Here is a 24,327-nt window from a genome sequence, read left to right as displayed (position 1 = left end):
TTGCCTTCCCCATAAATCTCAGCTCTCTCCTTAGCATTTTAGTCTCCAGGATTACTAGTGGATCTTTAGCTAAAATTTGCCTAGCTGCCCTCCTGGAAGAATTGCTAAGTATTGGATAAACTCCTCAGCTTCAAAGATGACGTCTTGGCAGATACTTCCAAGCGGTCCTGCAGCGCTGATGAAGAATTGACTAACAGCAGGATTAGGGTCAGGAATATGACCTGGTGTGTTGTGCTGAGATACAGGAAGAGCTCAGACTGGAGGCAGTGGTGTGCTGTGATGCTTAGGAGATGGCTTGTGGCACTGTGTGGTTCCCACCTCCAGCAGTCCTGCTCCTGCCTGCTTCAGTTCCTGGGAGCTAATAAGCACCAGCTGCAGGAAACCTGAGCTGGAAAGTGTTGCTTTCCCTCTTGTTTAAAAACAGTTTAAAAAAAAAAAAAAAAAAAAGTGTTTATGTATTTATCTGCTCTGAGCCATCACTTGCAGGGCATTCCAGCGATGAAAACAATAGTGTGACAAGGGAGCAGCTCCAGGTCGGACACTGCTGCAGGAAACACCTGCAAGCTCTGTGCCATCCCTGACACTAGGGCTGCACTGCTGTGAGCCTCAGAGGTGGGGGCTGCTGGCCTTGAGTGAGAGTTTCCAGTGGACTCCTTCAGTCCAATAAGTGTATTTTAGCTGCTTTTGACCAACTCTGCTGTGAAATCTTGGAAAACATGTTTGTTTCCCCATTTCTTTGAGTGTTTTTTTTTTTTTTTTTTTTTTTTTTTTTTTTTGTGGGGTGGGGAGAGGGGGGAGGAAGGGGAAGATGGGACACCTGTGCAGAGCTGCTTCTACTGTGCCCCTACTTTGCAGGACCTCCTGATTGCAGATGGGAGTTGAGGACATACTGCTTGTAGAAAGGAAGGGTTGGGGTGCTTTTTTTCTCCTTCTACAAAAAAAATCTGGACTGTTCAAATCATTTGCCTTTTCCCTTGTGCTGACAATTTAACAGCCCTTTTAAAAGCTTTGGTTTCTCTCAAGTCCACTCACCCCATACGTATTTTAATTTTTGTGCAGAGGCCTGGAGCTTAACAATTATTTTGCTTAAGCTCTCTGAGACTTGCCATAAAACTTTTTTTTTTTTTTAAACACACACATGCTAATGTCCCCATCAGATCATATTGTTAAGCAGAAATAAAATATGCCAAGATGACATTACTTTAAAAAATGTCAGAAGCATGCCAATGGAGCCTATTTCAACAGTTTTCCTCCGAAATAATTTGCACAGATTTGTTAGAGTTAACTTGTTGAAAAGTCTGATGTTTGTGCAGGCAGTTTGTGACTTCCAACTGAGCCCAGGATGGGAGAGGAGCAAGCGCGTGTCCAGCGCTTACAGGAGCAGGGCAGTGAGGACTTCCCCCTCCTCCCCTTCCCCCCTGGTGCAGGAATGCAAGCCCAGTGTTGGAGGCTGGGAAAGTCAGCCTTGAATTTTTGTGGACTCCTTGCAAATCAGAGGAACTGTCTGGCTCAAATCTGCATTTAGGGCCGAGAGAATAGGATTTCCTGCTATTTAGTTGCTTGAGGAAGGAAAGGATTTACCTCTCTGCTGTAATAGCGCCTGATTTTTTTTCTCCTTCTTCTCCTTTTTAATAAGAATATTGTAGCGCAGTGTAGCAGTAGTAGACCTGCAAAAGCCATCACGCCTCCCTCCCCTTCCCTCACCCTCCCTGTGCTGCACGTGGGTGCCGTGACACGGCTCCCCTGATCCCATGCAGCACGGAGGGGCTGGGGCTGGCATCCGCCTCATTGTGAAAGAGAGAGTTGTGGAGGGCAGCCGCGCTGCAGCTCGGCCGGGCCGTGCTCTGCCCACCATCTGGATCTGGTTAGCTCGCTCGGCAGTAGGGCTGAGTCTCATTTCCTCCAACCAGTAATGTTATATAGGCAGTGATCCTGTTCTGCCCTAACATAATTGAAAATTATGTGTATTGTAGACTCGCAGCGCTGAAATGTAGACTCGTAAAAATCTGTGGCTCAGGTAGCCTGTGGAGATTGAATTTGGCACACAATGAAGCTTTTATGTAAAATAAGAATTATAAGCCACCACATCAATATTGTGTTACAGGCATGACAATTCTTGGATGAGGAGACTTTGAGTCAGGCTCGTCACCTTAAACAATGCTAATATTTTGTACTTTATCAACGGGGCTGGCATTGCAGCCAGCAGGACAGCCTATGTTGTGACCATCCCACCGCTGAAGCTGTAGGTCTGTCTGCTTGAGGCCAGTGGCCCTGTCTGCATAATGGATAGGCCTCATACCTGTGATGAGGGCTGGCTGCTCAGTGGAGTTGTGCAAGCTGCTTTGCTGATCCTCGTACCCTCACTCATGAAAATGGATGATGTTTTGTAGGTGTGAAATGGGGCCTTGCTGGTTAGGGCTGCTCCTGCTGGGCACAAAGGGTGCCCAAAAACAGCGAGTTCCAGACAATTGGCATCATCTGTGTTTGAGCCATTGCTGGAAGATTTCTGAACCTGTTTTGGCAGGAATGGGTAACAGACTTTACTGAGAGCCTAAACTGTAAGAGTTTACAGCACAGAAAAGCAAAGCATTGGCCAGCTCTTCCTGAAGCTTTTTTTGAACTACATCTCTTGGCTCTTGCAAGATGGAGGTAGAACAGGAATGGTCATGCTGTCTTGCCCTGTTTCTCCATATGGGAACTTAGTGCTAGTAAAAAGAGCAGAGCAGGCAGTCCTGAAAGCTTTATAACCCCTACTGTAACTCCTGGCAAGATAGGCTCTGATGTGAGCTAGTTTCTGCTGCTGTGTCAGTGTTTCTTGGTCTGCCCTCAGGAGCAGACTCAGAGAAGCCCATGCATTTCTTGACCTGTCTTTTAGAACAATTACTGACGTGAGATCCTTCAGGAGTTATCAGGTTTATGGCATTCCAGAGCTGTTCATGATGATCAAGTGGTCATGGAAACGTGTGGCTGCTTTGTTTAGGTGGACAGTCACTCACTGGCCATGTTCTGTAAGCTGGCTGGTTCTTGTAAGGACTTTAGCTGTGCTAGAAGTAACTTCTCACATCTCCTAAACAGTCACGTGTCAGGAGGCAGACATCCTGTGAAGACATCTGCCTCAGAAGAAGAAATAAATGCAGTCTCTAGAATGACAGTGCCTTTTACCAGTGTTTAGTACTTCACTCCCTGGCTGAAGAGACAGGGGAAGCTGTTAGGCACTGTGACCCATCAGGACAAATGCTATGGAGTTTTTGTTCCTTCCTGGAAATCCGCGTGCCTCTTTACGTGGTGGAGTTAAGATCAGTGAATGTGAAAGACGACTGACAGACTCCAAAAAATCTATCAGTGCCTTGTTTTAATGGTGCTGTTCACAAATCTGAAATGTATCAAATCCACCCTGAAGTTAAGAAGCTCTCAGTCATCTTCAGTTTTGAATTCATTTCTGTGCATTTGGGTTGTGCTTTTAAGCATTTCTTTAAAACCACAAACGTAATCTCAACTTTTGAATTTATGTTGTGATTGCCTGCATGGAAGAACAGGGATTTGATACGAGTGATCAAGTATCCAGAGGCTCACTATCAAGTGATATGAGTTAGAAAGTTAGAAATTAGTTAGAAATTAGTTGCTTACAGTAGACTAGTTCTCGTTTGTTTGGGTTTTATTTCTTGTTTTCAAGAACTGCTGAAACATTCTGGTCCACACTGCACAAATCCCAAATGTGAAGATGAATAAAAATACAAGACTTCTTGGAACTTGAGGAACTTGTATGGAGCACAAATCCAGAGTATGGCTTTGTTTATTTGCATTCCAGTAGCGCAGAAATCTCAGACCTGCCAAGCGATGGGAAATGGGAGTACATCCTCCTGCTTTTGGTCAGTGCCTATGGGTCTTGCAGCAAACTGGCCTTGCATGCTAGCAAATGTTTTGCATACACGAGCAAATGTGATAGTGATGTGCTGAAAGCGTGGAACCAGATCTCCTTCCTTCCTTCACGGAGATTTAAATAAAGCTTCCGTTGTTAGTTGGAGTGGCAGGGGCTGTTTGTGCATGGTTCTCCTTCAAGATAACTTGCACACACACACACACACAAAAAAGCGATGAGTAAACATAACTATTTCTCTAGATATTCTCTAGGAATAGACCTGTTAGGTCAATCGGAGTCCAGTGCTAAACAGGATCTTCTGTAGTGGTTAGATCGATGCACACAGCTGCTTTTCTTAGGTCTGGAAGGGGGTTGAAGTATGTGGCAGTAAGCAAATTTTCCTGCACAATATAGGGCTTTTAGAGATCACATGTTGACCATTGGCACAGAGTATCACCACACGGAGTGTAAAGCTCAGACAGAAATTAGATTTAGTTTTAGTTGATACTTGATGATGTGAGGATCTGTTTTGTTTTGTTTTGTTTCTACTTTTCTTTCCTTTTCTGAATCACCACCCTCTTATACTGTAGATCGACCTTATATTCAGACCAGCATCCGTGACATAAATATGTTCTGGCTATCTGTGAGTGTCTGGCCAGAGCAGCTGAGAGTGTATGCATCAGGCTATATTCTGTCTTGGACATCAGCAGCTGGAGAGATTATTGAGTTTGGCTATGTAATTGAATAAGTTACACTGTGCAAGTCCCTTAAGAGTTGTCTCCTGGTGATGATGAGCAAGAAGAAAACAACCCACGGGACTTCCAGAGCCAGTGGAAAGGAGAAAAGATAGATGCTGAGAGCGAGAATGGATGTGAACTCAGCACTGCTTTTTGGGCAGACATCTGCCTTCAGGGTGAAGTTAGAGATGTTGACATGCTGCATTTATTGAAAGAGGGCCAACAGATATGATCCTTTAAATACTGAGATCATATTCTTAACTACTGATAGGTGTTTTCTGCCTCTTGAGACTGATAATCTACCTTCCCCTTCCTTGTACCATCTTCTTTTTGTGATTATGATATTTTGCCTCTGGGTGCTTTTCTAGGTTTGCTATGATTAATAAAATTATTATAGTATTGTCTCTGCAGTCTGCCATATTTTCTTATTCCTGAACTGTGGTTTGGTGGGATGGGACTGTTAGATGTTTTTTTTTATTTCCACAAACATGCAAAATTGTCTTAATTTTTGTTTCAGCTCCTTGCATACGTTTTAATTTATATCTTTTTGCCCATGTTACCTAAGATTTGCTTTTTTTTTTTTTTTTTCTTTTTTTTTTTTTTTGCCTTTCTTTTCTGAACTCATTTTTCTTTTCCCATTTTTGTTTCCTCCATCCAGTATCTGCAGATGAAATGGCCACTGCTTGATGTTCAGGCAGGGAGCCTTCAGAGTAGACAAGCCCTCAAGGATGCTAGGTCTCCATCTCCAGCACACATTGTTGTAAGTAAACACGGAAGATGTTCTTTATTTGTTTTCTATTTTTTTCTTAAAGGCATTTGACCTCAATCGCATTGATTGTCATCACTTTTCTTTTGCACAAACAGAAAGATAAATACTTGCAAAGAAACAGAAACTCTAAGAAGCCCATGGTAAAAGGAAGGAATATATATTTCATTGCTGGGCCGCTTGTTAAATTATCATTTATGCTGCTTAGCTCTGTGCTTATTAGGAGAGCATAGAGTTGAAAATGCTTTAAGATTTCATACCACAGAATGATTTAGTGGCAATGAATTGTGATCCAGTTGGTTTACACATGATTATGTTGAACTGAAATTAATGAAGAGATACTTTCCGAAAGCAAAAAAAAAAAAAAAAAAAAGGAAAAAAATGCTTCCTTGTTCTATAGTCTTTTATCTTATTAACTTCTTGGTTAAATTTTCTTGCATCTGTTTGAAAGACAGTGTTGAATTTGAAATATTCAATACAAATTTGCATGAGAAAAGTATTGGAATTTCATTTTATTTTCTGAAAGAGCATCCACACAGATTCAAAAAGAATCTCTTTATATGGTTCTGTGTCAGAAGGGCATTATGCATTTCCTTTCCTCACCTCTGGCCAGATTCAGCACAATCTATCGTTAAGGAGCTGTTTAGCTCTGAGGGCCTATCTGGAGAATATATCTTTGGAAAAATGGCATGTAGTGGTTTAGAATATTTCTTCTGTGATTCTTTATTGTTAAATTTTGTGTTTTTTAAAAACTTTTATGATGAACGGATGACAAGATTGATCCCAAGAGACAATACTTGTTCTTTCTCTTCTGTTATGAAGTCTAAAGCGGATATAGTTGATAGACTAGACATGTATATGGTTTGTTAGATATTTTAAATCTTAGTAAAAGTTTTTGTTGTTTCATTATTGTTTCTAACTTGAGAAGTGTCAGCCCTTTGCTATGAGTGCCTTAAGTTTGTTTGTTTGTTTTTAATTAAAAGTTCCATATCTTCTAGAGTTCATAGCTTCTAAAATAGCCTGCAGAATGGACTGCCCAGTGTGGCAAAGTGATGAGTACAGTCTAATACTTGCTTAGTTGAAACACTGGTTGCTTCCATTTTTTAGAATGACTTTGTTTTTCCTTTTTGCGCGCTTGGGCTGTTATTGAAGGAAGAGGTGGGAGAAGAGATGTTTGGCTGCTTATTCAGAAAGGGGCAGCCATCAAAACCTGTCACCGTCTTCTCCCTGATAAGAGACGCACCAAAATAACTTCTTTCTTTTAGTGTTTTTCTAAATGCTGTGCCCAAGAATCGACTACCCCTGGGCTCTGGGTCTGAGTTCACAGCTTAGGCTTGCTGGTAGTATGGTCTTGCAGGAAGATTTGTGAGGTAGTGGGAAGTTTTCCCAGCTGTTGGCAGCCTAAGGGCAGGCTGAGTTTGGGTGGCAGAACTGGACATCACCTGCACATTTGAGCGCCTGCTGTCCCTCCAGCTTGCCTTTGAAAATCAAAGCAGCTTGCGGTGCCGGTCCTGGTTAGGCTCCCTGCTCACAGCATCACTACTGCCAGCCCCCTTAGCCCCTCCACTGGGAATGGGCAATATGAAGATAAGTTGAACACACATATGCACTAAAAAGAGCGCTGCCAGTATAAAAATCAAGATCATTTTGGAAAATAAAGAAAAAACCTGTTTCCAGGAAGGCTGAGGTTGATCTGCCGTGTATTTTGACCATTTATGGGGTTCTTATGGGTCTTTTTAAAAGCAGTTTCACTATGCTATTCAATAAAAAGCATATTTACCATAGCAACCACTTAAGCTGTGAGGAACATATACTACCTCCGAGATGGAGGCCACCTTCCAAAAGAGCCACAGCTGGCATTTGTAATGTGATCTTTTGTGCTACTTACAATGATGGAGGAAAGAGGAGGAGGCGGAAGAGCAGGACGGGGGAGCAGTGGGTTTTGAGGTGTGGGGAGTGCAGATTCTGCAAGGTTTCGTTATTATTTCTAAGAGAAAGCTGTTTTGCCTTGTTCTGTTAAAACAAATAAGTAAAGGCAGCTTCTTTTTTTCCACACTTTTTCCTGGCATCCACCCCAGGTCAGATGCATTCTGTGGAGTAAAACTGTCTTGTTGTTTTCTCTTTCTTTTTTTTTTTTTTTGGTTAAAGTGAGAAAGGGCTGGGTAGTGGCATTCAGGGAAGCAGCAGTGATGGAGAGCAGATGAAGCAGCAGTGTATGCCAGTTATCCAGGGATGTGTAAGATTTCTCTGGTCCCCACTCATCACTGCCACATGTAGCACCTGGGGGGGGGAGTTTGGCTGCTCTTGTACTGGGCTCTGTACCTCCATACCTCCTTCTGCCTATCTGAGAATGCTTGCATGGAACAATAAGCAGTACTTCATGGACAAGCTTGTATTTCTGCATGGCTATAGGGACAGAAATGGGCTCTCCACCCATGCTGCTACATCTTGTCTGCCCGCCAAGCTTATCCGTGCCAGTTTTATTTCCTGAGTTCAGTTGTGCTGCCCCGAACATCTACAGGAAAATGCTAACACCTGCAAATCATTTCTTATCTTTAGCATATCTCTGAAATCAGTATGAAGGCTAATCTTTATAGCTGCATTACAAAGAGAGGGAAGGAAAGCGTGTGGGTTTTTTCTTTCTTTCTTTCTTTTTTCTTTTTCATTTTTCTCTTTTTTATTTTTTTTATTTATTTTTTTAAATTCTATTTAACATTCTTGCTTTTCAGTGCTTGGCTCTGATTAACACGGTCTCTTTGTCAGGGCCTCAGCCTTTACACCCAGCTTCGATGAAACTCCCTTTGGCTTCAATGTGAGTTTTGAGCTTAATGGCTCAGGTCTGCAGAACATGGCTGTCTATAATGTCTTAAGTAAAGTCTATACTATTTGTCAGCCCTGCTCCTTTCAGATTTGTTTAAGAACATTAAGAATACAAAAATGGAAGCAAAAGACCAGCATGAATAATTTGGCTGGATTGCCCCCAGTGCTGAGGGCTGGGTTAATACTGCTTTTCATGGGGCTTGAGAGAGTCTCCAAGGCCCATAATGAGAAACAGAATATTAAACTGAAATTATGTTCAGCATGTCTTGAGGAAGGTACAGCATGAGGCTCCATTTAAGACCAATACATTTATTTGCATTTAGGAGCTTCACTCATCTTGTAAGACTCTTGCATCTTGCTTTGGCACAGTCATGCTGTTTATCTGTGTCCAAAGGTGAAAGAAAACTGGGGAAAAAATTGTTTTAATAGTACGCTATTAAGCTTACTAGGTCAAAATTTTGAATTCAGCCTGTGGATAGTACAATGATGAGGCTGTGACTTTGAAAGGATTTTATGGCTATTTTCTTCCCCATTTTTTCCCCCCGACCTCTGATTTTGTTGGAAAAATAAGTTTTTGGGTGTAAAATAGGCCTCAATTGGGAGTTCTTCTAGACAAGTAGGCTAGTTGCCCTGAAATCCCTTGTTGATTGTGGACTTATCCTGCTCTTCTCACCTGAGACAGCGTGGTGATAGGGGTGCAGGCTGGATGCCCCAGCACTGAGATTCTCACCTGAAAACTCTGGGTTACGGTGCAGATAGGCAAGCAAAAATGAGGTGTAAGCATATTAGCATCTCTAAAATCTGCCTTCTACAGAATGCAAGATCCTTCAGAACCATTTTTATCTGTGTATGTTTTTCTCTTTACAGTTGTAGGAGTGCATGTTGTTATTCCCTGTATTTGCAAAGTAAATATTCTGACTAAGCTGTACCCTGGTTTGGGCAGAGGGATGGGTGAAGGCTGTTCCCTGGGTTCTGCTTCCTGCTGTCTTGGCTACACAAAGACTTGCTTTTAGCTTTCTTTGTAGCAGGCAAAAACAGTCTGAACCCAAAATGGTGGTGGTTTGGTGCAGTATGTTTCTTACAAATCAGTTAAAGGTTTAAAAAATTCCTGCATTTTCTTCTGCAGGGAGGCCTTTTGAAGTAAATGTAAATGTTACCTTGGGGGAGGACTTCTTGTACTGTTTGGCCTGGGTTTTCTAATACATAATGAACACAGCCATGAAGTAGACTGAATCCCCAAGAACAAAGAATCACTGTGTAGTAGTATATCTATTTTTTTTTTCTTCCTTTTTTTTTGCTTAAGGAGGTGAAAATGTGTTTTCAAAACATAATATGACAAGCAAAACTTAAGGCAAAACCATCTCAAAAATGTATTCTCTGTTCTCAGCATCTTCGACACATGTGGAGAGTGTGTCTGTGGCTGCTGGGCATTTTGGGGGGATCAGGAGTTGTTTCCCAGAGCATTTACAGTCGGAGCAGCCGAGTCTGCTCTCCTTTCCTCCTAATTTTTTTCAATCTCATATGTTTTGCACTTATGTGTTTAGGGAAAAAAGGAGAAGTACCTATGAAATCATGAGGTTTATCTAGATTTTAGAATTCACCTACTGTCCCATCAAACGCTTCAGGGCAGAAGTGGGGTGCATCCAAACACGTTTGCAGTCCTCTATGTGTAGAGCCAAGATGCGTAATCTTGCGACTCCCACTCATGGTGCCCAGAGAGGGCTTTTTAAAGCTCTTACTTTGTTTGTCTTTAGTATTTTGTCTTTAATATTTTGTTGTAGAGAGGCTGTTCTTCCTTTGCAGTAATCTCTTGAGATGTTTTCAGATAGGCCACGTGTGCCCTTGACGGGACACCCTCCTCTGCAGAGATCTGCAGAGCAATCCCCTGAGCACACAGCTTGTGTTGAGAGCTGCAGGAATGTGGAGGTGTCAGGGTAGGAGTAGTGTGTGTTTCATGTCAGTGCTCTGTGTCAAGAGGGTGTTTGCATTGTAGTGGCAGCCTAGCAGCCCCTGATGGCAGGTTGGTCACGCCTTAGTGCCTGGACCCAATACACAGGTCCTGCAGACTCACACTGCAGAAATACTCAGGCAGGCTTAATTGGAAAGCTTCTTTAGTGACTCTGCTTTTTAAATGCTCTATACTTGATTTGGCTAATTGCTCTGGCAGTTGCAAAGTAAACAAGATGTTTCATTAATGTATGCCCAAAAGTGTGCAAACATCTTGCTCCGGATTTTCAGAGCTGCATGGAATTCAGCCATAGAACAAATTAAACTTGCTGAGAATTTTGTGGGTAAATCTTTCACTGCTACAGCAGTGATTTTTTTTTTTTTTTTTTTTTTTGGGGGGGGGGGGGCGGGGGCAGGGTTGTGTTTTAAAATGTGCTCAAACCCAAGTCTTTGGGGCTAAGTATAGAATTCATCTACCAGCAGCCTGATAAAATTATTTTGGACAGGTTCCTATAAAGCACACATTATATTCAGTGCTCACTAAATATGAATGGGAAATCTAGTGCTTGATTTGAGTAGAGCAGAGAAGAAATGTCATTGAGTAATTTGATAAATTTGTAGAGGAATTCAGACTTTTGGGGACTGTTTATGGCATTGCCTTTACTCTGTGTCATAATGTCTATTCTCTACTAGTGGTGTTTGGTTACTGAAGCAACCTCTCTGTTTTAATGCTGAGACTGGAAATGTGCAGATTTGTACCTCTTACTGTGAAGGGAGCAGGGATTTAGTGCTTCTGCAAATATCAGTCAGTGCTGAAGTACCTTTAGAAGACACCTTGGGGCTGGATCAGCATCTGGGACAAACTGTCACACTTACTTGTAGTCAAGAGCTCTGCGAGCAGCTCTGGAAACTCTGAATGTTGAGATATTTCAGCTGTGAATAAATGCTATAAAACATATAGTACTGCCAACCCCAATTGTTCTAGGATCATGAGTCAGGTCTCAAAGGATCATGAGGATTGGTGGACGTTTTTTTTGTATGTGTTTTCTTCTTCTTTATTATTATTATTTTTTTTTTTTGTATGTGTTTGTTTGTTTTCTGTTTCTTAAATAATACATTTTGTATTCTCTTTATTTGTTCTCTGGTTCCTGAGCCTGCAGGGTATACTCCCCTCACATTCTCAAACTTTTCTCTGCAGCAGTTCAGGGGCTTGTTGTGTGCTGTAAGTGCAGGCTGAGGTTCTTCCCTAAATACTTGGCTTATGGGCTACCGTGCTTTATGGAAAAATAGCAAGTAGTGCTGGACTGGCTGTAAAATCCTAGGAGCTGGCAACTCTCAGCATTGCTCTTAGAGAAAGCAGCCGGGTATGTGTTGGCATGTGCTGCGGAGTGTCCGTTTCTTGTGGGTTATGTGGCTGGGCTTGGAGAACCTGGTGTGGAGCGTTTGCAGGGCTTTGGCTGATGGGTAGAGATACGTGAACACTTGTTCGTCAGAAGGCTTAAGTAAAATGTAGCGTCTTCAGTTTGGCTGGAAGTGCGTCCGTTGCAGGCTACAATCTTGCATCTCCTGCTTGTAAAGTATCTGGTGTTCCCTGAATGTGATGCAAATATGAGCTCCTAAATTCTGTATCCATTTCTGGCTGGATAGTTTGGAGTGCGGCAGAATTGCAGAAAGCCGCATTTTGAGGTAGAAGCTCTACATTTAGAAGGCCCTGGGAGAGAGTTTAGCTTAGAGTAGCCTAGGCTGTCACCTGAAATAGATTCAGCCACATGGTGGTGTGCATACTGCCAGAGCACGTGTGTTAGATTAACCTGTATAGACTTGCGTGGGTCTAAAATGAGGCACCCAGTGTTCCACAGTGGGGCTGCTGTACTGATGGGAGACAGGGAAGAACAGTGGGCTGAGCCCAGGGTCTGTGTGAGGGTCACAACATGCTGGTTGTGCTGATTGCATCGATGAGGATGTGTGCTGAGGCTGGTGGGGCTCTGGGCCCCACAGAGCCCATGCATAACTGGATTATGGATGGGAACTGAGGAAAGCAGGGACTAAAGAAGGTAAATAATGGGTTGGGAGCCAGAGTCCCTGCTGACTGGAGCAGAGCAACAATCTCATCATGAGCAGGAGGCCTAACGGGTGCCATCATTTTTGCCTAAATTGCCTCATTCCCAATGTAGCTTTGGGCCAGTGGGAAAGCCCAAATACTGGATAGAAGTAGCTGTCTCCAAAAAGCTATTGCTCATTATCTCTCCATGCTGCCACTCTCATTCAGCAGTAAGAGACCCTTTGTGCTGTTTAGCTTAATCCGCTTTGGAAACGGATTAAGCTAAACCACACAAAGAAACTCTTAGTTCTGAATGAGAGTGTCCACACCGAGAGATAATTCGAAATAGCTGTTCTGCATTTTTTTAATTCACACTCAAGCCCTTGAACAAAAACTTCACTATGCAGACAAACCCACTTGAGCAGAAACCTCCTATTTTCTGTCTAAACAAGATCTGTGTGCTGTGTCCAGGTGCTGTAATAAAGAAAACAGCCCATACTTCTCATTAAAAAGAGAGGAAGGAAGCTGGCATTGCTGGGCTTGGGACTATTTGTTTGCCAAGTTGCTCAAACCCAGTGTTGTTTCTCTTTTCAGTGGGATGGAAGGGTTGGGATTGGATTATGCATCAGACATTTCACTTGATAGACTGTGCACAACTGTGCTCTCTCCTGCAGAAGGATTCAGAGCTGTAGTAAAGAGAAGGAAGGCTGCATTCTCTGTCCTGTGCAGAGCTACTGGGTGGTGTCAGATCCATCTTGGAGAGCCTCTGGAGAGTTACAGATGTTGCACATAACTAGAAATGATACCCTCATAAAACAACCTAATCTCTCACCTAAACAGTGTTAGTGCCTAATTTCACAAAGCTAAACTATACATTTTTGTCTATCAGATTTTGCTTTTGAAACCGTAGCTGACTGGAGCCAGTGGTCTGGTTCCAGGGGAGCTTGCATTGAAACTGTTCTTGTACCTGACAGACTGGTGAGCAAAACCAGCCAGCAGATCCCCCACGCTAAGGAAGCAGTGCTCACACATCCATTTTACTAGAGCAGTTATAAGGACATGAAGTAACTTTCCTGAGGTCGTTTGAGACACTGATGACTTCTGTATCTGAATTTTTATAAACATGCAAAAAAAAACCCCAAAACAACCAAAACCTCACTAAAACCAAAGCAACCCCAAATGTGACAGAAAAAAACCAACCTCCTAAACAAACGAACAAACAAACAAACAAACAAAAAAAACACCAAAAAATCCAAAACAAAGAAATCCTGAGCTAGTTTTTCAAATTTAGACCTAAAATCAAACATATCAGATCTTGGAGGACAGTTTCTTTTGGTGCTCTCTGTGTACGAGGAAGACCCCGCATGCCCATGAATGCTTGTGTCAGATGCACCTTATTTTTTTTCTCTCAGAATTAGGAAGTCTGGAAGAGCTGAACCAGCCCTTCCTGTACACCAGCACGCAGTAGCTCTGCAGTCAGGCTCCCTTGTGTAGGAAAGATATATAGATGATATGTAATATTCTGGTATGGAAGCCTGAACATGCATGGTTTGAACAGATGTGTACGTGCATATGAGAAGCAGGGCACCTTCTGACTTGCCTCTGGTATGGAATTAAGAAACAACCAAATCCTAACCATCTACCTTGCTCTTGGTGCACATTAAGAACTTGATCGTGTCCCTGGGCCTTGCTGTACTGACCAGCAGGAAGATGTTGGTCTGCATTTGTTTCCTAGGAGAGCTGAGTGGCTCTCTGACATGCATTTTTCCTGTTGGCAAGATTCAAAGACTTCTCAACTACAATTACTGTGGAAACTAGCTTCCCCTTCCCCTTCCTTTTTACTTCTTAGGCGTTGATTCAAGAAATCATTACACGTCCATCCATGTTCAGGACAACATTTAAGGGTTTGCTCAAAGTATTTTCTTGTATAGTGATACTGCTCTGAGTCAGAGCAGTGGAACCAAGCATGTGTATGTAGTAAAACCTTCTTCCTGAGAGGTGATCATGGATTCAGCCAGTCCTTGCCTATGAAGTACTGAAAAAAGGTGGGGGTGAGGGACAGAATAGCATGTCCTGAACTCTTCTTTTTTGGAACTTGTCCTTGTGATGTATTTCTTCCCAGGGCTGAGGCTGCATGTTGTGAGGACGAAGGAGGCTTCTGGTCTCTTATTACTCACATGCCCATTGGAAAATGCACAAAAGCTCTGTGGTCTCCAGACTTGATTAAGATGGTAGTGTTTGTGAGCAGGGAAGCAAAACGACAGAAGTTTGCTCTGTTGGCTGTCTGCTGAGCATAATGATGTCAGCTATGTGTACTATGAGGCTATGACTGCTCTGTAATATGGAAGTGGTGTCAGGTCAGGGAGGAAAGCAGAGTGAAAGCCTCAAGACTTTCTTAGTTTACATATGCTGCTGTGAACACTTTTCATGCCAAGCAGATGCATGGAAGCAGTACCATTAGAAAACCCCAAATGGCTGTGTTGCACAGAGCTTTCCCTGGCAGCAGAACTTCTGTTGCTGCATGTTGGGCATGTCTACGTGGTTAAGAAAAATGAAGTAAGCAAGAATTTGAATTGCTAAAACTGTGTTGTCTCCCCATGCTTTTGAAGCATGCTGAACTGTTTGGAAGGAAGTTGTTCACTGGACATGAAGTAACCTGCTCCTCATTAAGGACTCTGATGACCACGACAGGTTACTCCAGGATAAGCTTTGGTTTGGATCTGAGACTTGCCAGTTGCTCCACAGTTGCTGCCTGAGGGGTGATTGTGAGGCAGCAGATCCCACTTGACAACTGAAGGTGAAGTTATTCGCATTTGTTCCAGAGCAGAGCGTGTGCCTGGGCAGTTCCTGCTCCAGAACTGCTGGGAGCTCTGGGTAAAGCTCACCCTGCAGGAACTTGTTCTGTTTGTCATGTGCAGAGCAAGTCCAGGGAGTGATCGCTCACTTAATACATGGACTGTTAGACCACATACTGCGTAGGTGGACCTTGGGACACCTCAGATTGCAGCATTGAGGCATCTGTGGGACAAGTAAACGGTGAGAGAATGTCAAGGAGACATCCTGGCACTGATGGGAGAGGAGAACAGCCACACACTTGGCACCCTGTTGGCTTTTCAGCCAACTAGATTACTCCTCACAAGGGTGCTGAGCTGGGCTCATACGTCATGCATTTAAATGTGAGCTACCTGTGGCAGCTGGGTGTCTTACTCTGGGCATGAGTTCTCTCTTCCCAAGTGCTCCTGAACCTATTAGTGATGCCTCCTGTAATAGCAGAATGAGCAAGTAGGAGGACAAGTTGCAAATTTAAAATAGTTCCATTACCGCTTTATCACTACCTGTGTTTCAGAGGATTTAATAAGCAAGCTACTCGCAGAAAGCAGGTGGTTACGCCTCCCCCAGAGAGCTCAGGTCCTGAGCAGAGGCTGTGCAGTGTAAGGAGTGATAGTGGGGCACCACATCCTCATGTGCCTTCCCCAGAATGGTAATGTGTTCTGCGTGCCACAAGTATACACAGCTGGAGGTGACATGAAACTCCACAGCTGCACAGCTGCGGCTGCTGGGCTCTCCTGATGTTGGCATGAGGGGTTAATGCTGTAGCTATCATTGCATATTTTGCTGGAGGGGAGTAAAGGCAAAAACATACAGTTGCACCTTCAGTGCAGGTGAGCTCTGTACTTTTTCTCTTGGACATCCGAGAGACACTTAAAAGAGCAAAGCAAATTCCTGACATCAAAGAGTTAATAGCAGTGAGCGTGGTACAATAGCTCATTAGGACTTAAACGTGGGCTGCAAACTCAGAAATCTTGATAATTTTTGGTCTATAAGGACACTGAACTTTCAACCCTGGTTCAACAATAATAAACCCCTGTTAAGTAAGGATTCCTTTTATTAAGGGAGGGTGGATGGATGCATTTCAACGGATTTTAAAAGCATTGCTACTTATTTCAGCGTCTGCTGGACAAATGCATCCGGGCATGGGAAGGCATTTCAAGATCTGCACAAAAAGCACTTTGATGTATAACCTCTGTGAGTGCCTTAGCTAAACCTGACCGCAGTTGGAAGCAGTGCTTTATTTATTTATTTGATAGTCCTTTTCTTTTAAACTTGCTTAAAGAGAAACGACCAACATCACAAAACAAACAAAAATAAACCTCTGAGCAATTTAACGAAAATGCAGTTCTGAAACTTTGACCCAAAGTGAAAGGCAGCGGCGGGTGTTTGGCTTTGGAGTGGATGTTTTCATAAACATATCTACCAGTGCTGATTTCTGGAAGCAGAGAGAGACTCAGCTGCTCTCCGGGTTGTGGTTGAGGCTGCCGCTCAGGCTTGCAGCCCCGCCACTGGTGCAGGGCACAGGCACGCCACGCTCCACAGCCTGCATAGGAACAGCTGCAGCCAGGAGCTAAACACTTGGTAACGGCCTCCTGCACACCTGGGGAGGGGTAAAAGCATCCTGCAAGCATTCTGGGAGTGGAAGCAAGGCACAAAGTGGCTGCAAGTCACAACTTTATAAGCCACAATCATGCCTTGAGTTTGCAGGTCTTACCCGGCCTCTGCCGAGAGCCTAAGTGAGACTTGAAGGAGCGTGGTGTGTGTGTTTTACCTCGCCTCTCGGAGAGCAAGAGAGAGACCTCCGTGAAGAGAGTGACAGGGTTTGATATAAACCAGCAGGACTGCATTGCTGCCATTATTCGACAGTAAACCCTTTCACAATGCCATATGCTGTGCATTCCAGCGCAGCAGCGCAGGGTGTGATATAGTTAAAGCACGCTCGGCAAACAGGAAACGCTGGTGACCGCTGTGTGTGCTTTTCATGGAGATAAAGTAGCGAGAGCATAACGAAAAAAAGTGCTGGGAACGGGGGGAGAGCGACAGGGTGAAGGAGAGGGATGTATTTTGGGCCTGACTCCCATCATTATGAAAACGCAGACAGGAAACGCAGCCAGGGAGCAACAGAGCAAATGCTGCTTTGCTCCAAGATGTTTGTTTTACTCCATTACAAGTATTTTCTATTTTGCTGCTGGGTACCAGGAGTGGGTGTGTGGTATTTTTTGGGTTTTTTTTTTTCTTCTTTTTTTTTTTTTTTTTTTTCTTCTTTCTTTTTTGAAGTTCCTGCCACTCTGGGTTGGAATCCAACTCCCTTCCCCTCTACCTTACTCTGGTTAATAACCAAAGGCTATTTTAAGGGACTGCAGTAAAGAAATTGAATCAGTAACACATTTCCTTACCCAGCAAAATACCCACACCAGTATTTAGCATGTGCCATTATTTCCCCAGTGATCCCTCTGAATAAAGGCACTGCAAAGTCTCCTTGGAGTTAGGAAGTGGCTACTGCAGGGCAGCAGGGAAGACAGGGGGATGGGACCCACAGGTCCTCGGGTAGGGAGAACTCTGAATCATAAACACACCACAGCTTTAATAAAATAAATGAAGTGGAGCCTTTTCAGTTGAGAGCAGACTGTATTGGAGTGAGCGGGCTTTTGGCGTTCGTAGTGAAAATTGACAGGCTGAGAACTGGGACATAAACAAAAATGTCAGTCCCTGGGAGTCTTGTTCACTGGACAATGTCTCAATTGTTTCCGTGATTTTTCGCAGGCAGCAGGGGATATTGGGAGATTAACTGTTTACCAGCCAGGCGGGCTCTGGAGGTGCTTGCAGAAAGAAGCAGCAGCAGAAAATAGCATTTTTGTTTGGAAACGATTAAGCGCGTCAGTGGATGATAAGGAAAGGTCACGCTGTTCTCCGCATACTTGTCTGCTGTTCCAGCTCAGCTTTACATTTCTTACATTTTGTTTAGTTTTTGCTTCATTCCTGGAAAAATGTCTTTTTTTTTTCTTTTTTTTCTTTTTTTTTTTCCCTGCTTTTTATCAGAAGTCAGATTATAAGGCAGACATCGAAGTGGGGAAAATGTGCGTGTGGAAGGGAGCATTACATTTTAATTTTCATTTGTGCTTCTTCACAAAATGGCCAGGAGGCAAAGTTGGGTATTTTAAAGTCATCTAGATTATTTGGAATAGGCTGAAATACGAGACAGGGAATGCCCTTTATTTTACTAACAATCTTGCTTAAGTCTCAAAATAAAAAACCATCTTCAAAGAAGGAGGAGGAGAGAAAAGGAGCTCAGTTGTCTCAATCTACTTTTGCTTTATTTATTATAAAAACAAACATTGAAACCTGTTACATACCAGCCTATGTGGGCAAAGCTCAGCTGCGACTGGTAACTCTTTACTCATTGGAGCTCGACTGTGTGTTTTGTTGTGGGCAGAAGGGGGAGGAGGGGACAACAGACCAAAGTTGCTTCTTCAGGGCGCAAAAGCTGTTGAGGTTTATTTGCAGGAAGATAAACCTGCTTTAATAAACGTGGCTCTCGCCTCAGCTGAGTGAAGTTGAAACATTTTGCAGGCTGGGAGCCAACTTGCTTGGTGTGCAGCAGCCTGCTATTAAAGGTCTGGGATGTGCTGAGGTGGCTTTAACTTAATTTATGGAATAATAACACATCCCATTTTCATTTCCCTGCATCCTCCGGCTGCTTTGTATTTGGGTGCATGTTCACAGCCCTACACTTTCTTCTGCTGTCCAATGCTACGTCCCTTGCCCCTGTCCCCTTGCTTGCAGCCCTTCCTGCTGCAGCCCAACGGGAGATGGAGCAGCAGAGAGAGGTCTGTTCTGCGCCTTCCTGCCAGGCAGGAAATTGCCTCTTCCGTCCGTGCTGCAAACTTGTAGCACAGCAAAACTTGTGCTCAAGGACAGGCTTCTCCCAAAATTTCTAAATGAGAGACGTATTCTCATGTGTGATAATGAAGGGAAAAGGAAGCTGTGCCTCTGAGGATTCTCCCTGTGTTTTGTGTGCTGATGGGAGAGAGGGAAGAGGGTAAAAATAACTGCAGTGCCCACGAGCTCTCTGCAAAAGACTGGCTGTACAGAGGGAGCAGGGAGGGCGAACCGCTGCCCTTTGCAGTCTGGCCAAGACTGGGGATACTAGGCACTGAAAGTGCAAGCCAGAGCCCACGCGGAAAATCTGGCTGTGTGTGTGTTTGGAATTGATAGTTGTTGACATGTTGTAGCACTCGGTTCCCTGGGTAAGTATCCTAAGTAGGGCTGGATCTAATAATTTGTATTTAATCATTTGTGCGGTGAAATGGATTGCTCCTCCAGTTAGTTAGCCATCACTGAAGGGATCATGATTTTTCCTGCAATGTTTGTTACTCGTGCCCGAGGTTCTGTGCCGAGCCTTGGAGGCCATCCACCAGCAGCTCCGTCAGTGCTGGAGCCCTTCTGCGCCGACATGGGGAACATGTGACATGTTTCCGTTCCCTGCATTGAGCAGCAAATGATACTCTTAATGAATAAAAGTTTATTTTCCATGTAGATTCTCCAGCACTTGCATAAATTCACCATCTTGGCAAGTGTCCTTACCGCTGAATTAGTTCACTGGTGTTGTAACAGAAAGTGGTTGGATTTGTTGGTTAGGGAATTTCTCTTATTTGTAACAGAGTACTGTGTAAAGCTAATACAGCTCAGGTTGCCATTGTCTTGTGCATTATATAAACAGTAGGAAAGAAATCACCATCGGTATTTGGAGGGTTTTTTTTTTTTTTTTTTAGCTCTGTTCTGAAATTTCTGTCCCTTTTTAGTCATGCAAGTCAGCTTCACAGACACTAGCATACAAGGGAATCTCTGACTTCCCTCTCTTTCTCGACTCTTCCAAAGGTTAATTCTGTTCCAGATGAAACAAAGCTGTCCATAGAGCCACTGCAGGACATGTTCCTGAGATGTCCTCTGTATGACATTGCAGGTGACACAACAAGGGTTTCACAGAGCCTCAGCAGCAGGGCATTCTCTCTGCCTTATCTCCCATCTTCACTCTAGAACGTGCCCATAGGAGCCCATAGAGCTCAGCTCTGGTGTTTTTGTGTCCCTTTGCCTGACAAAACTTGAACACAAGCATGTAAGTTGGGAAAGCAGCAAAGCAAGAAACAGGCTCAGTCCCATTTGTCAGAGCATCTTAAGGCTTGGATTTTGTCTGCAGCGAGGACAGGCTGGGCAGTGTGAGGGTTTGGATGCTTCTTGTTGCTGCGCTTGCAGTGTGCATATTGATCCAGCTCAGGGAGATAGGGGTGTGTGGCGATGTTACAGGTATAGAAGGGAAAGGAGTGCTCAGAGAAATGCTCCTGTTTTTCAGGTTGGATGTTTGGAGGCGTGATGGAAAATTGCCACAGATTTCAGATAGTCCCAGAAGTGAGGCACTCTTCCTCCTCCTGGGCGGTCAACAGGAGAGCAGTACCCACCTGTGAGGGTTGAGCAGCTACTGTGAGGCTCTGCCTTGTTGTGGGTAAATACTGTGCTGGGAATCACTCCTGCTTCTCTAAGAAGGGGACTCTGGATATCTTTTAGGCTGCTTAAATATCTTCTTGGTGAAACCTGAGGGCAGATGCACACGTTCAGTTTGACCAGAGTCTTCCCTGTGGGCTGCTTCTGCCCAGCATCTACTGCACATGGATATGGAGGTGATGGTGGAAGTTCTAGATAGTGGTACTTAGCACTTATGTAGCACTTCATGTTTCCAAAGTGCCATACAAAACAGAGACTCTATATCAGTCCCTGGGGGAAGACAGAGCTCAGTATTGTTGCCCTCGTTTAGGGGCAGAAAGGCTGAGATGCAGAGAGGTTAAGTGTTTTGCCCAGGCCCACACAATGAGTCAGTGTCAGCTCACAGATTAGAAGTGGAGCCTTCCTGGCACTCACTGTCATTGTGCAATCTGAGGTGCTCCTCATCAGGTGCTGGGAGCTTTGGGCAGAGGTCCTGGGAGATGTGCTGTGGAGACCCTGACTAGAGATTTCAGGGGTTGTTGCTGTTTGCTTTCACGTATACTTACAGGATATTTTATAAAACAGTCCAAGAGGAAAGAAAAAAATTAATTAGCCCTTAGTGGTGGTGGAATATCTAGAGTGCAAAACATTTTTCATCCAGAGGATGACATCTCGTTGTGCTTGGGCAGCTGAGAACAGTGGTGTAACCCAGAGTTGGGTTACACACTCAGACTGTGGGTTGAAGCAAGGCAGGCCTTCTGCATGCGCAGTGTTCTACAGCTCTTAGGGAGGAAGGCACAATGAGGGGCTCAGGTTTGCGGTGAACAATGGCTGGTCAACACGTGGGCAGCTGCCACTTGAGAATGCTTTTGTGAGGAAATAAGGGTGCCTCTGCCCAGTGCAAGGCAATTTGTGTTCGAAGTAGATTAAGATAAACTGGGAAGATGCTGTCAATCTGAAGTTGTGGGTTCTGCGGCTGTATTTAATCTAGAATAGATATTCTCCTTTAAAATTGCATTTACGTATTTTTAGATTGATTTATCTTTTTCACGTGGAGACAGGATCTCATTTCTTAAAGCAGGATTTGACTGAAATACTGACATTTTCCAACGCTGGATGCCAGGCAATGCTCTCCCTCCTCTAGGTGGTGTGGATTTGTGGACGGGTTGTTACTAATCTCTTTCAGGATGAGATCAAGTGGGTAATATCTGTAGGAAGTCCTTTTCCTAAACTCCCAAACAGCCAGTGGCTACTCACAGCCTCACTCTTTAGAACGAATGAATGAAACCAGGCTGGAGAAGCATACAGGGGAATGTTTATGGTTTCAGAGGAGCTCACTGCAGTGGTGTTTGGGGTTCCTGGCTCTCTGGATCTCTCGAAGAGCAAAGCCGCAGGGCTGGCCCGCTTCAGCGGGTGCCAGACAGGATCAGGTTGCAGGGCCGCGGCTCTGCAGGAATGCCGATGCGTCAGTGGGAACCCGCAGGGTGTGGTGTGAGCCCACGCCGAGCTGCGAAGACAATGAGGCTGTGGTAGGCATTATGATACTGCAGAGCCCATGCTAATCTCAGTTGCATGCGGTGTGGCCTGTTTGGATTAAAGTACAGGGGCCAGGGTTTGTTGTTTCTTTTCTTTTCTCTCTCTTTTTTTTAACTTTTTTCTTTTTCATTGCCAGCTCTGCCATCAGCTAGTCCTGTGTCTCTGAGCTAGTCACTTAATATCTTTATTCCTCTAAAAAAGCACAAATAACTTTCTCGTATGCACGTCATAAGGTTGAGCTAGTACGTGCAGGCCAATTTCTGAACTTTACACCAAGCCCTTATACCCAGTTGAGTCACTGCATTTGTTTTGCAGGCTCTTACGTTTCCATTTCAGTGGCAGTGAGTTCTAGTGATGGGCTTTGCAGCACATACTCTCACATGAGCCGCAGCACAAAGAGCCACACTTTGTGCCCTGGACAGGAGAACTTGAAGCCCATCCTGTCCTGGCATCGTGGAATGGCTTGGGTTGGAAGGGACTTGAAAGTCCATCTAGTTTCAATCCCCTGCCATGGGCTGGTTGCTGCCCTCCATATCAGGCTGCCCAGGCCCCCATCCAGTCTGGCCTTGAGCACCTCCAAGGATGAGGCATCCACAGCTTCTCTGGGCAGCCCATGCCAGTGCCTTGGTCCCAGGTTCAAGTGTGTGATGGTTTTGCACCTCTCTGGCAGAATCCACATCGTAAGGCTGAGGACTAACCACATGTTCTTCACTGGGACTACAGTTGGCTGCTTGTTTTTCCCCTCCCTTGCCCTGTGGTTTGTTTGTGTGATATCATACAAGGCTTAGGCGCTGTAGGTTATCACACTGTATGTTCAGCATTCACAGGTAACAATCAGAGCTGTACCTCAGTGCTCTGAACTGTTATACAGTAGTGAAGTATGTCATAAGGTGTCCAGAGATGCTTCCCTCCAACCTCACTGCCCACATGCCAAAATAAATATCTGACATGGAAGTCAAAGTACAGAAGGCAGCTGGGTTGCACAAAAGGTCCCGTCTCCCTTCTGTTGTTGTTGTTATTTTTTTAAATACGATTTTCCTGATGGGTTGAGTGGCTGTCTATAGTAGAATAAAAGGATGGAGAAGAGATTTTGGCATTTCTTTGAGCAGTAGCATGTTTGTTCTTTGAAATGTTTTTTTTTTTTTTTTTTTGGCTGGTTTTTTTTTTTTTTTTTTTTTTTACTTTGAGTATTTTGTTTATCTGCTCATTTGGACTTTTTTTGTTGTTTTTCCCTTTCACAAATGGGTAGGAGAAATTGCGTCTATGTGTGTGTGGTGCCCTGCCAAGCAGAGAAACTAAGCAGACAGCCTCTATTGCTTTTGCTCTCACATCTCTAACTTAATTATAGGGGAGGCAAGGGGTGTGTTGTGTTTAATGTACTCCATGCTTCCAAAACTCTGCACCCTTGTATGCTGGGGGCTGACCATTGGCACGGGCTTTCATTAATATTTTTTATTTATCCTCCCCTTCTCAATTGCTACTTTTGATTCAGGAGCTTTTTTTTGTAATGGAATTCTTTTATTTTTATTTTTATAATTGCTTCTGGATCTGCAGAAGTGCATGTCGAAAATCATCTCAATGTCACTAGTCTTTAGTTCAACAAGAACGCTATAGAAACGAAAGGTTCTGTCATCCATCAGATTTTCTGTTCCATTTGTTGAAGATGAAAGGCTAGCGAATTTAGTGCTCACTTTCTTCTCCTTCTGACAGTTATTGATCCTTGCTGGAACTCTGCGATTCGTGCTCTGAGCCGGCCGTGACATGGGGAATCCCCAATTCATTATGTGGGTGCTCACTAGCGCCGCTGGAGTAAGACTCGGTTGCCCTTCTCATCTCAAAGCCGTTTGTTATTTTCCAGCTGCGCTTTCTGAGCTGAGATTTTCTTCCCTTCTCACCCCTTTTACTTTATGAGGCTTTTAATCTGGAAGCTGTTAATGTTTGAGAAACAGCTGCTATAACGGGGGCTGAGGTGGTTTGTTTCAGAGGTTTTCTTGATTTGTGCAAAATCGGAAATGGCTGAATCGTTTTCTTTGAAACAATGGGATGTTGGAGGGAGAGAACCTGTGTGTCATTGTTTGTTGAGGTGAATTTCGTGTTCCTCAAGGGTGAGATTGTTGGGCTAGACATCCCCTATGCTCAAATCAAGACTGGGGGGTAAGTGTTTATCCGATGGTTTCCAACTCCAGAATTAGGACTGCAAGGATAAAAGAGGAATCAGTGCAATGCTGGGAAGTACCATATCCACTTCCTGTACAGCCTCTAACTGCAGGTGTGTCTGGATGGATGGAGCAGGGACTGATGTGTCTTCCTC

The 24,327-nt window shown here is 44.0% G+C and overlaps 1 protein-coding gene across 24 annotated transcripts in view; it reads left to right on the top strand.

Moving 5' to 3' along the window:
• TCF7L2 (transcription factor 7 like 2) overlaps nucleotides 1-24,327 on the top strand; it is a 170,442-nt gene that overhangs the window by 56,183 nt on the left and 89,932 nt on the right. For 21 of the 24 annotated variants that reach the window (XM_052677417.1, XM_052677420.1, XM_052677418.1 and 18 more), the window contains one exon: nucleotides 5,255-5,356. The exons of the other annotated variants lie outside the window; for them this stretch is intronic. In XM_052677417.1, coding sequence (XP_052533377.1) covers nucleotides 5,255-5,356 — 102 coding nt within the window. The remainder of the gene's footprint in view (nucleotides 1-5,254; nucleotides 5,357-24,327) is intronic. 24 annotated transcript variants of the gene reach the window in all.

Source organism: Tympanuchus pallidicinctus, unplaced genomic scaffold, assembly GCF_026119805.1.
Source record: "Tympanuchus pallidicinctus isolate F22 unplaced genomic scaffold, pur_lepc_1.0 scaffold16, whole genome shotgun sequence".
Taxonomy (NCBI): Eukaryota; Metazoa; Chordata; class Aves; order Galliformes; family Phasianidae; genus Tympanuchus; species Tympanuchus pallidicinctus.
Note: the sequence above shows the minus strand (reverse complement) of the source record. Positions and strands in the feature narration are given on the sequence as shown.